The sequence below is a fragment of the Mobula birostris genome, chromosome 1 (genome assembly GCF_030028105.1).
Source record: "Mobula birostris isolate sMobBir1 chromosome 1, sMobBir1.hap1, whole genome shotgun sequence".
In the NCBI taxonomy this organism is placed as follows: Eukaryota; Metazoa; Chordata; class Chondrichthyes; order Myliobatiformes; family Myliobatidae; genus Mobula; species Mobula birostris.
In genome coordinates, this window is record NC_092370.1 from 104,695,944 (window position 1) to 104,709,524 (window position 13,581).

At 39.3% G+C, this 13,581-nt stretch overlaps 1 protein-coding gene across 3 annotated transcripts in view; it reads left to right on the forward strand.

Annotated features, from left to right (window-relative positions):
- Positions 1 to 13,581, forward strand: part of zfat (zinc finger and AT hook domain containing) — a 157,153-nt gene that overhangs the window by 43,026 nt on the left and 100,546 nt on the right. For all 3 annotated transcript variants that reach the window (XM_072259626.1, XM_072259614.1, XM_072259620.1), the window contains exon 6: positions 9,627 to 10,945. In XM_072259626.1, the coding sequence (XP_072115727.1) occupies positions 9,627 to 10,945 (1,319 nt within the window). The remainder of the gene's footprint in view (positions 1 to 9,626; positions 10,946 to 13,581) is intronic.

The window sequence follows — 13,581 nt, forward strand, 5'->3', positions numbered from 1 at the left end:
TACATAACTCCATTGAGATGCCTGTGAGACCTTAAGAGTTTATGAAACTCTGGATCCAATGAAGGTTTGCAAACCTGGAAGTTTCATTTTTGATGTAATTCAACATCAAAGTACTATCAGCCCAAAAAACTGAATCATCAAGCTGCATATGCAACTCCTTCCTCCACAATGTGTCTATATGGCTTGCCACCATAGCAACAGTGAGCTTCATTTGAGGGATGGAAACTGACATCAGTGGAGCTATCCTAGATTCTCCTATGATAAAAGCACTGTGCACCTGAGTGTTGTGCAACGATGGGCAGGTCACTGCTCCGTAGCCATCTTTGTTTGCATCCGTAAAGTTTTGTGACTGTGCAGCAGTAACTTCTCCAAAATCCAGGGGGTTCTAACATCCGGCAACCTTGAAGTCTTCAAACTGGCAGAGCTCTTCCAGGCAGCTGGTGCACTCATGAGCAACTGATGTAGGTACAGTGTCATCCCAGCCAAACTCTTTCTTACATAGATCTTGTAGGATCCTCTTAGCACAGCGGTCCCCAACCACCGGGCCGCAGAGCATGCGCTACCGGGCCGCGAGGAAACGATATGATTTGGCGATAGGAGTCAGCTGCACCTTTCCTCATTCCCTGTCACGCCCACTGTTGAGCCATTACGCATGCGAGGTCATTACCTGTGCGTCATCCGTGTCAGCGTGGGAAAAAGATCAACTCCTCGAGCTTGCAAATGACAGTGGGCTGAAAAGTATGTTTGACATAACATCTCTGCCAGCATTCTGGATCAAAGTCAAGGTTAAATATCCTGAGATAGCCACAAAAGCACTGAAAACGTTGCTTCCATTTCCAACATATCTCTGCAATGAATGCAACGAAAACTAAATTGCGGAATAGACTGGACATAAGGAGCCCTGTTCGAGTATCGCTGTCTCTCATCACCCATTGATAGGACCGTCTTGTTGCAGGGAAACAAGCCCAGGGCTCCCACTGATTCAGCGATATTGGTGTGTTGCAATGATTTTCTATGTTCATATGGGGAAAATATGTGCTGTGTGTTTAATATCCAAAAGATACTTAAAATGTTATGATGCTATTGACTTATATAACTATATAACAATTACAGCACGGAAACAGGCCAACAGTGCCGAACGCTACTCTCACCTAGTCCCACTGACCTGCACTCAGCCCATAACCCTCCATTCCTTTCCTGTCCATATACCTATCCAATTTTTCTTTAAATGATAATATCGAACCTGCCTCTGCCTTCTACTGGAAGTTCGTTCAACATTTACTTCAAGCTCCCCTGTCCTCCCCTGATAATTGACTTATCACTATATTCATGTGAGGAAAATATGCGCTGTGTGTTTAATATTAAATTTGTTAGATAAACCCTTTTAGAAACGAAATTGAGTGTATTAGCTAATTATCATCTATATTGCGGTCGTGATTAACACCCCCCCCCGAACAGAATCGCCAAAAACGATTTGTAGAAAAAAATCGTACACTCATGTGCAAGTTACGCATGCACACTGGTGCCTGCGCAAGGCTTCATGGTCATTGTAGTCTTTTCGGGGTAAACCCATTGTATTTGACTGCTACTCTTGTCCGTTGGCAACCCCCCCCCCAACTCCCCCCCCCCCGCCCTCGCCAGTCGGCCGGTCCGCAAGAATATTGTCAATATGAAACCGGTCCGCAGTGCGATAAAGGTTGGGGACCCCTGTCTTAGCATTAGCACATAGCACTAGTGGACTCAAGATTCCTAAAGGATAATAGATCGAACTAGCTGTGGGGAGGATCCCCCTTCTGGCTTAGTGGTCTATCTTGGATCGTGATCTTAAACTTGAAAGTAGTAGGCTGAATGCACCATCCAGCACCCTCTCCGCTGAAGGAGTATCTTGATCCAAATACAAATCCTTCACGTCTTTCACTCTTCGCTCTTCCAGTGTCATGGCTAGCACGCTATGCCTGTTACTTATCCACCTTGTGAGTCGAAAGCTGCCTTTAGCACAGATGAATACAAGGTCATGATAGCGAGACACTACTTCTTCCTCAGAGGACACAGACACAAGGAAGTCATCAATATAGAAGCAATGCAAAACCATATCCATTGTCGCACAGCTGAACTGTTTTTCATTGTCTTCTGCACATTTCCTAAGAGCGAAATTGGCACAGCTCAGTGATGCAGTTGCTCCAAAGAGAACTGCCTCATGCTAAAGTCCACCATATCTTGCTGAGGTCACCATCAGGCCACCAGAGAAACTTCTGCAGATCTGCAGCTTCTGCTGGTATTTTAACCTGATGAAACGTTGATTCAATTTCTGCCATGATCACCACTGGTTCTTTTCTGAATCTGCTTATGACTTCCCCCAGTGAGCTAGTAAGATCTGGTTCCTGTAAAAGCTGAGCATTAAGTGATGTTCCCTGAATAGTCATAAAGTCACTCCACAGTCAAACACAAAAGGTTTCTATTTTCTGGGAGTGGGGAGTGGTAGTAAACAGCATGATGTGGAATATACCAGACTTTATCATCACTGATTCCAGAATCTCTGCTGCCATTCTTTCAGCATAGCCTTCACAGATGACATCCTTCATAGAAGCTGTGTTAATGACAAATCCTTCTTAAACATCTTCCTTAGATTTATAGCAAGCTATTCACCAATCTTCCTGTTTTTTTGGCATGTTAATCTTCTTTCTCAAAGGTAAACTAATTTGGAAGTGGCTATCTACCACTTTTGTAAGTAGTTCCATGAATTTACGGTCTTCTCTTGAAAAGCCAGTTTGTTCATCTTGACTGCATTCAGGGAAGTCTACCTTGAACTGCTGCTGTCAAAGCTCATCCAAGTTCAAAACTAGATCCTATTAACTGTCAGCTCAGGCTGTGCACAGTCTTTCTCATCACCATTGTCTCCTTTTAGTGGTCCATTCACAGTCCAACCCAACATTGTTCTAACTGCATAGGGTCTATCATTAACGCTGTGAATTACTTGCAACAGCTCCGATGCTCTAGGTACATTTGTCCCCATCAGCAGCTCAATTTCTGATTCAATCTCTGGCAAATGGACATGTTTTAGATAAGAGCATTCCTGGAGATCCCTCTGTCATGTAATGTTCCCTCGATGGATGGCATCCTTTCCTGTGTATAGACATTAGGTAGTTGACAATAACTTTTACTGTCTAAGCCAGTCACTTCCAATCCTGAAACAATGTAGCTACTCATTACATTCTCTTGACCCATGGTCCATAAGAGTATGCATGTCCTTTTTCATGTGAGGTTGAGCTTGTTCATGAGGCCCACTGTACTCTCTAGATCTAAGAGAGCATAAGTAACCACCGCCTTCTTACCCTTCTTAGACTTCACTTGTACTGGAACTATGGGAAGTTTACAATTATGATCATTGGCCCTTGTAAGGCCTTTGGTCACCAGGGCACTACTCACTGTTGTGTCTGATACTTTCATGGCTTGTTTTGATTCTGTACCCTTTTCATTAGAGTGAATATGAAGAACGCTGGGATGCTTTCCACTGCATACCTTTCATGAAAGGTGCTTCCTGCAATCCTTGCTGATGTGCCCTGTACACAAACATCAAAAGCACCAACACCATTTTCTTTCAGGAAGGCAATCTCCTCATTATGAGTAGCAGTGGTCAGGAATCCAATGTATGTTCACCCTCACAGAACAGACAAACCCTTTTGGCTGATGTGACTATTTTCCTTCCATTAGTTCCAGGTTCCATTTTAGCTTTACATCTGACAGTGGCCGCAGTAGAGACAAAGCTGCTTCCTTTAGCCTTAGAACAAAATTGTGACTTAGTTTAGTTCACACCTCTGCTTATACTGGAGCAACCTGTATATTCCCAAATACAGGGACTGTAGCAGTCTTTACTTGTCTTTCAATAAAATCAACCACATCAACAAAAATAGTCTTACGGTTGTGTCTTTCTTGCTGTTTATAGACCACCATTTTCCACTTATCCCTGTGCATATAGGGCAATTTCTTTGTGACAATCAACATATTGGCAGGCATGTCCAGCTCATGCATGTACTGTACTTCTTCCGTAGTATTTCAACAACCTCTAAGAAAAAGACTGTTGTCTTGAAGAGCTTTCCCATCTTCAGATTGGATAGGTACCCAAGAAAGAACCAGTTACATGTGGGTGGATGCAATTTTCTGTTCATTAACAAAATGTTGCTGTAGTAAAGCCTTAGCCTTGACATATCCTTTTTTAGGGTGGACATGCTGGCAACCTCTGACAAGTTCTCACGGTAATCCTTAGTGTACTGTTCAAGGAAAACAGAGGCAGTCGCTATAGCCTTGTCTTCAACACAAATTTTCGAAGCGCTTCATGAATGCATGATACTGCAATGGATCACCATCGAAGATTTGAATCATTCTTTTAAGCAAAGATGAAATGCATTGCTGTTTTGCCGTTAAGGTTGTTATTTAATTTTTCTTCCACATAATATCCATAATACTGTTTTGACCTCTATCATCTGAAACAGGAGTGTTTTCATATTGTACATGAATGTCTCCATGAGCACTTTGAACTGTTGGATATGACATAGGTTCAGAATGCCTCATTAGTGCAAGCTGAGAGTAAACACCATGAACTACCTTTAGGGATTTTGTTCACGTATCCCAAACACTTGAGGAACAAATAAATCAACATTGACATTGTGTGTTTTTGTTTTTCTCTGTACCTTTTCAATAAAGGAATTCACACCATAGAACTGTCCTGCTGGAGCATTTTTAGAACTTGCCACACTTGAAGCCCTTAGCACATTAACTTTAGCCATATGTGTGGCAGTTTCTTCCTCCAACTTAAGCTGTTCCTGCCTTTTCTGTAGCTGTTCCAAGAGGTACAGCTCCTACTCTGCTAGAGCATGTTTGCCCTTCAATAATCATCAACATGTGATCAATGCAGCTAAATCAACCTCTGTTTTAACACATCCAGAGGAGGTATTAGGTACAGAAGATTTTCTTTCTGCAGCAGAGCTTTGAGCGCTGATAGATGACACACTGTCTTTTGGTTTCATATCATCTTGTGGGTCATTTGCTGTATACATATTCAAAACATGCCTTGGGATCTGAGAAACATTGTCTGTTGTAAGGTGAGACACATATTCACTTGTTGCAGCAACATGACCTTCACTGTAACATGTTTGTGCCAGCCATTGTTTCACATCCACTGTGAATACACTGTTATAGCTATCAATGCTTGAAAAACATTTATTCTGTTTTTCTTGTTCATTCTTGGGATGTAATGAAATTAGCTTGTGGTGTTGCTTTACAACAGCTTTACAGCGATTAGTCAGGACAAGATTGCACTTGTAAGACATTTTCCTTATTTTTCGTAAGATTCTTAATTGATAATATTAAACCTTTAATTTTGTTCACATTTGTTTTATACTTCTTTTGAATATTTTCAATTTGATTTTCCTTAGCTTTGGCAGTAAGTTTAATTACTCTTTCTCCAGTCCCGACTTCAGGGTTGCTGAAGTCAGTTCCTTGCTTTGATTCACTCATGTTACTCTCTCCTTATTGTACAACTTGTAATTAACTCTGTTCACCCATAGTACATTTGCAAATGCACTGGCAATATTTCAATAAATGACGGCAACAAACAAGCTGTCTGCACGTCCACAACACTTAAACCAGACCAAACAAACAGCATTCAATTCAAATGTCAGCAACCAATAAAACAAAGCAACGGACCCTCAGGCAAATACCACACGATTGAGCAAATCTTGTATCACGATATTAGAAATTAGCATAACCAAATTAGCAAAATAATGAAATAAGCAGTATAAGATAATTAGCATTCAAATTGGCGGTCAACAAAAAAAAAAAAATCCATTCCCCAGCTGCTTCTAACGAGCAACTAAACTAAATTAACTAACTAGGACAAAGCACCAATATATAACTATACTCAGTTTCTTCTACCATGCCCCAACCTACATAACAATTTACCATAACCCATAATAAATAACAGTACAGACAGCCTGAAAAAGATACATGGCTCCTACAACAGGAAACTACAGATGTTTCATTTGTGAGGAATTTAGTAGAATCTATGAGGAGCAAATTGTTTGAGATAATATGAGGTGATCATGGAGATCTTCATGAAGGGTGTCAGATCAAAAAATCTATGATTTATTCCCCTCCATAGACGCGGCCTGACTTGCTGAGTTCCTCCGGCAAGGTTTGACAAATAACAATAACCAGGTTCTTGCTTTGGGCCTAAGATTTTAATTGTGATTATTTATGTATGAAATGATCTTTCTAGGTGGCATACAAACACACTTTCGTTACAGGATCCAGATCACGGGAAATCTCCTGTGGATTGCTATCTGTTGTCTTGTGTTAATAAATCTGTAATCTTCCATGTTTTGCACCACTTGGAGGAATACACTGGAAATAGCAAAGGCACTTCATCTACACTGTATTCTGCCAGAATATTCCTCCAGGTGGCTAATGTCAAATATTTTTGTGATGCCTTGGCAATGGTCTGAATTTTTTTTAAATCAAAATAAAAAGCAATATTATCAAAAGTCACTGCTTTGAATCGGCATCAGTTGGCCGAAATGGATAACATAACACAACCACACGCAACTGATGCTATTTATAAACTGCTTGCTTTAAGCATGGTGTAGTGTCTAATAATCACACAAGTGAACATGACTGACACTACTTAGAATCTGTTCAACAACAGTCTCCTGTCCCAATTGAGTGGCACAGTGTCCTAAAGAAATGAAGGGAATCCTAGCTATTTTCGTTATTACTCTTTGTTCTATAAGAGTTGTCCCAAATAAGCAGCTGTCCCAATTAAGCAATGGCCCAATTAACCGGAATCCACTGTATATGGTGACACATAATACATGCACTTGGATAATTAATTTTCTTCGAACAATGAAACTTCTTACAATACTCCAAGTGCGGTCTGACCAATGCTTTCTAAAGCCTCAGCATTACATTCATGCTTTCATATTTTAATCTTTTTGCAATGAATGCTAACATTGCATTTGCCTTCCTTACTACTGACTCAACCTGCAAGTTAACTTTTTGGGAATATTGCACGAGGACTCCCAAGTGGCTTTGCACCTCTGATTTCTGAATTACTTCTCTAATAGAAAAGAGTCTTCACACTTATTCCCTCTACCGAAATGCGTGACCATACACTTTCCTATGCTGTCTTCCATCTTCAATTTCTTGTCAGTGCTCTGGTGATGGTGGAACGGAGCTCAGATACAGTTGCGTTAGCATTTGATCTCCTGTTCATTTCAGGCTCCTGAATTTGGCATGCACGGTGGTCTGACATGTGCAGAGCAACACACTGCAAATAGCTGGCAGTTCTCAATGCACTTACCAGATAAATGTAAGCTATTTTCACTCCAATATTCTCTCAGCTGGCATATGATGTGTAAATAATGTCAAATATTGATGACCTTGAATTTTTAATTCAAAATCAAGAGTAATCTATTTATGATTTGAAGATCTTGTCTGTGTTTCACATAAATTTGTGACTATAACTACTATCCTAGATAAAATAGCTGTTTTAACTTGCCTGCAAGAAAGGGTTATCCAGTAGATTTTCTGAAGATCTTGGCATTAAAATATCTTCACTGGGGCAAGTTAGGGTAGCAGAACTATGTAATGCCTCCTCCTTGATCCATCAATAATCTGTCGTCATCCACAGGGCTATGACTATCTGTTTAAACCCTGTAGTGAATGGCCATTTGGGTGAGGTGTCTGTGGAATGTATAATGCCATTAATTAACTATTGAGTTCTGATTACAAAATAGCTAAAACAAAGTTAAGGTAAATTAAAAACACTAAATGCATCAATATAATAAACCAATACAAAACTAATGAACATAAGAAATAGAAGCTCCATTATGGGTGCAAACCTCCCAACTATCAAGAACATCTTCAAAAGGGATTGCTTCAAGAAGGCAGCGTCCATCATAAAGGGCCTTCATCATCCGAGACATGCCCCCTTCCCATTACCACGTTCAGGAAGGAAGTACAGGAGCCTGAAGACCCTCACTCAATGTTTTAGGAACAGTTTCTTCCCCTCTGAGATCAGGTTTCTGAATGGTCCATGAACTCAAAAAAAAAACCTTGGTATTCCTCTTTTGTTGTATTTATTTATTTATTTATTTATTGTTTGCTCTCTTGCAACTTAGTTATTTATTATGCCTGCACTGTACACAAAACTATAAATTTCACAAGGTACGCCTATGACAATAAACCTGATTCTGAATTCATGTCATCCCCTGAGTCAGATTTTTCAGATTTTTTTCAGATTCAAATTTATTTCTTACATGTACATTAAAACATACGGTGACATGCATCATTTGTGTTAACAACCAACGCAACTGAGGATGTGCTGGGCCAGCCCAGTGTCTCCACACATTCTGGGGTCAAACATAGCATGCCCTCAAGCTTGGCAGAACAACACAAGGCACAACAAAACAAGCCCGTGTCTTCTCACCCACCCTCCCCCCCCATCATTCAGCAAGGTTGTACTGAGCCTCTGACGTGTATTTTGGCCATCTGATCCTCATATCCTCTAAACACGTCCTTGAATGTTATTGAGGATCCACACTTGCTATTTTGAATAATTTGCACCTTGCTCCCATACAGCTGAATGCCATCTCATTCAGCTGTATCTATGTATGGTTTGAATGATAATTAAACTTGATTTGATTTTTGAGGAAGGGAATTTCAAAAACTCAGAAACTTGAAAACATCTAGTCTCGTCATGGTCCTAAGTGGTCATCCCATTTTCTGAATTTGCTCTGTGATTTTGGACTTGCCTCTCAGTGTCTTTCCTGTAAATCTGTCTCAGAACTGTGTGAGCAATTCTCCCTTCAGGAATTGATTCTTAATCGCGTTGAAACGGTAGGTCACTATTGGGACAGCAGAAGCACTGTACGATCAGTTCTTATGATAGAAAGGAAAAAGGGAAAGCCAGCATCTTTTGTTTTTTGATCACTTACAAATGTACTGCAATGTAAGTGAAATTTGAGGAAAAGGCTAGGCTCTCTCGTAATGCTGCCTCTGTAACTGAGGAGCCTATGCCACTCATTCATTAGCTTTGAAGATGACTTGTGGTAAGAAGGTAAGTGCCTGACATCAGTGCAATTGTTGTTCAGAGATGTCAGCGGAAAGCAAAAATGTTTCCTTACAGCCTCAACTTTCATGACCTGAACACTATGCAATAGTAAAGACTTTAAAGGCACATCATTGTAAAGTTCAAATTACGCTGGATAATTTGAAGGCACAAGATTCTATGACTACAATGACCAGTTAATCTGTTTTTAGTAATGCTAACTGAGGACTAAAATTGTCTGGAATACCAAAAAGTACACTTTTCAGGTAATGCAGTGGATTCTAGTGCTCAATTTACAACTTTACGTCTCAAATACTATGGAAATTTCCTAGAACTATAAAGGATGATCATCCTGTACTTTGTAGTCAGCTTTCTGGAGTGGAATTTGAATCCACAGAATTTTGAACACATGAGACTAAATTAATTTGAAGGATGAATGGTCAGTACAATTTCTATCATATTGTGCAAATAAAGGGTTGTTTCGCAGCTGAAAACTGACAAGATATTTTTTCCTGTCTTTCAGACAAGGGACAACCCAGCTAAAGATATTTACCTGTGAATACTGCAATAAAGTTTTCAAATTTAAGCATTCACTTCAAGCTCACCTCAGAATTCATACCAATGAGAAGCCTTATAAATGTATGCAGTGTGACTATGCAAGTACCATCAAGGCCAACCTTATAGTTCATATGCGGAAGCACACAGGAGAAAAATTCAGCTGTGACTACTGTGCCTTTACTTGTCTAAGCAAAGGACACCTAAAAGTGCACATCGAGCGGGTGCACAAAAAGATCAAGCAGCATTGCCGCTTTTGCAAAAAAAAGTACTCTGACATCAAGAACCTTCTCAAGCACATCCGGGAGAGCCATGACATGGATGAGGAGAAAGTCAAGGAGGTCTATGATGAGCTGCGCCTGTTGACTAGGGAAGGAAAGCGGCAGCTGCTCTATGACTGTCACGTGTGTGAGCGTAAGTTTAAAAATGAATCGGACCGCGACCGGCACATGCTCGTCCATGGTGATGACCGCCCATTTGCTTGTGAGCTCTGTGATCATGGAGCCACTAAGTACCATTCACTGGAAACACACGTACGCAAGCATAAATTTATCTACATTTGTTCTGTGTGCACAAAGAAATTTGTCAGCTCAGTCAAGTTGAAGTCTCATGTAAAGGAGGCCCACAGCGACTTGGGGGAAGATTCAGTATTTAATAACTCCATTAATCAGAGCTTCTATCTCCTGGAACCAGGAGGTGACATTCAACCAGAAGCCTTGGAGGATTCTGGGGGTACAGGCTTCAATGGCTCTGACCATGATTCACAAGGGCATCAGGTCCTTATTGAACTTGAAAATGGAGGAGCTCATATTCCATTAGAGAGTCTTAGTCAGCATGAAGAAGTTCTAAATAACCCTTCATTTCACACTGGGACAATCCAGCATAATACAGTTTCTTTGGAAGAAGGAAATATCCCTTTAACTAACGAGCAGAGGTCTTTGGACAGGTGTGGAGAGGAAGTCTTGCCAGCTTTACCTGTTAGCAGTGATAATGTAGTAGATTCTGAAAGCATAGAAACAAACCACATGTCTAATTCTGTGGACCAGGAGGGTGTTGACTCCCTCAAAATATGCGGATCTTGTGAGGTCCAAAATGAAGACCCATTTGAAATGGTTCACCTTGATGATGGTGTTAAAGAAATTCCATTATCAACGGAAGCTCAAAAAGATGATGTGGACTCTGGGGCTTTCCAACAAGTTCTTGACAGCTTACAGAAGAGACAACTGAATGTCAGTCTATTTGAGAAGATCAGGAAAGTCTATGGGGACCTGGAGTGTGGATACTGTGGTAAGAAATAATCCATCTGTCATTGTTAAATCTAATTTTTTTTTTGTACAAAGAAAGTGGAATCACCTCAACTGTAAATTTTTAATTGGTGTTTAATTGAAGAAAATAGTTCTGTTTTGGTATTTCAGCCTTGAGTTTCTTGCACAGTTTCAGACTGAACCATTTGTTTCATTGAGTGTTGATATTTTAAGATGTATAAATAGGAAACTAAAAGTTATTGATGCTGTCTTGGGTGTCTGACAGCAAGATTGTATTGTTTTGAGTTCCGCTCTTCAAAGGCACCAGTCTCGTTAATATCAGCCAACAAGAATCATAACCCATCAGTAACAAGCTATTCCATTGCCTGATAAGAGATTCTTTTGGTTTGATGATGGAACATAATAAACCTGCATAGCCAGTCAGTCTAAGCAATGTGCACAGTCCTAGCAATGTCGAGTGGGATACAAAACCTTGAACCTCAATTTCCCTTGCTTTGGATTTTCAACAATTTTAAGATATCAGAGGTTTATTGATGTTGACATTAATAGGTTTGCAACCAAATTAATTTAAATCTTCAAAAGAAAATTAATCCTTTTTTTTAACTTGCCCTACAATATAGCAGGTTGTTAGCTATTCAGGTATTCCAAACACTTTCAGTGGTAATAAAGTAAACATTGACTCTTGAGCAATTATCTTGTTTTTTTCTTGATCCATGATTCATTGTGAATAATGTACCATCTAGCACCTCCATTAAATTGAGGTGCTTGAGTAAAAGTCTTTGTTCTTAATTCTTTTGCAACCCCCCCCCCCCCCAATCAGTTTTCACCGCTTGAGAATCTGGTGCACTTAGATTGGGTGCAATATGCTAATACCCATTGTTAAATAGCCTTTGATTTTGTAATTAGACTTGTATCAAAACTTCTTTTTGAAGGTAATCATCAGTTGAAATCAAACAGTATTGCTTTGCAGAACAGATGCTGCTGAGATGCACTATATTTGAACCTTGAGATTTATTTATGGCATTTCACGAATGGAAACAGACCAGTCATGGCACTTTATGATGCACAAGCCAAAACTCTAGAAACTTATAACTGTTGATAACTACTAAAACAGAGTTCACTCGAGCTATACAGACTTAACATAAATGCAGTACTGCTTCTTGAATTACCTTCTCAACCTTCATGTCAAACTGTGCCTTGAGACTTGGAACTTCACTTACTTTTTCAATACATAAATATGCAACTCTGCCTTGAAAATCATAGCTGAGGATAATCAGTTTATAATATTCAACTGTCTTTATTATTCTCAGCAAATTATCACTGACAAATGAATGCCACAGTTGCATGATATCCTTCATTTTACTTCTTAAAGCAAATATAAATCTATATGAAATGCCTTCCCTGCACCTATTAAAAATACACATGGAAGAATCATCATTAATTCTTTCATAATGAATTTCTTCATTAATATCGCCAACAGTAATTCTAGAATTTAACTTTTTGTGTAGGTAACTTGACCTTTCTCAAATACAGCAAATGATAAAAAAAAAATTGATCGAAATTAACTGGGGGTCATTGATGTTCTGAGAGCTTGGAACTGATAAATCTACAAAGCCAATTTCAGTGAAGTAAAATATTAGAAAGGAGAATGCAGAGAAAAACAGCAGATTTGATTGCTAATTGTTTTGTAACTCTAATAAGTAAAGAATAGGTTCGAACAATTAATAAAAAGGAAATGAAAGTGTAATGAAAGTGCTCGGTATTTAACTTTAAAATATGGTAGAGAGTAAAAGATGAAAAAGATGGTCAATTCTCTCTTCTTGATTATACTTTATCTTTATTGATAATACTAGAGAAAAATTATTGGAAAGAGTACATGATGGCATCTGTAGGAGATTGTTTGAGGGAGAAAGAAGAGATGCTGACCATTGTCTACTAAGTACACCAGTATACTAATTGAATCATTTGGTCAAAGGGTGCCATTTTAAATGATCCTTTTCAGACAAGACTGAGCTGCCAGCACAAGTGGTGCATGTGAGCTCGATTTCAAGTTTAAGAGAAGTTTGGATAGGTACTGTACATGGATGGTAGAGATATGGACGACTATGGTCCCACGACAGATTGATAGGAGTTGGCAGTTTACATTGTTTATGGCATGGACTAGATGGGCCAAAGGGACTGATTCTGTGCTGTACTTCTTTATGACTCTAAGACAAAAGCAATATAATTAGGTGTCTGTACATTAGTTTCAAACTGCCAAAGGCCATAAAATTAGAACTTAGCTTAAAAATCACAACTCAGTTCAGAATAATCAGTTTAAATCTGCAAAGAGGAGTCTAATTTAGTACAGTTTTTGACAGAAAGGAATAATTGAGCACTACAGTGCCATTGTTTAAGCATTAATTCAACTAAGATTTGGAATTATGTTATTGTTATTCTGGCAGAAAAGAAAGCTTTTATTAAGAAATTGGTACATCATCTCAATCGTAGGACTCCCATATCAACTGTGGAGCCCCTCACCAGAAAGATTTTAGCAGTTCAAGAAAATCCCTCCTTCTCCTGACAATTAGCCATGCTGGACACAAAGATCCCTAAAAACTGAATAAAATATAACTGTCTCTCTGCCTTTGTTGTCACTCATGAATACTTCCTCATTTC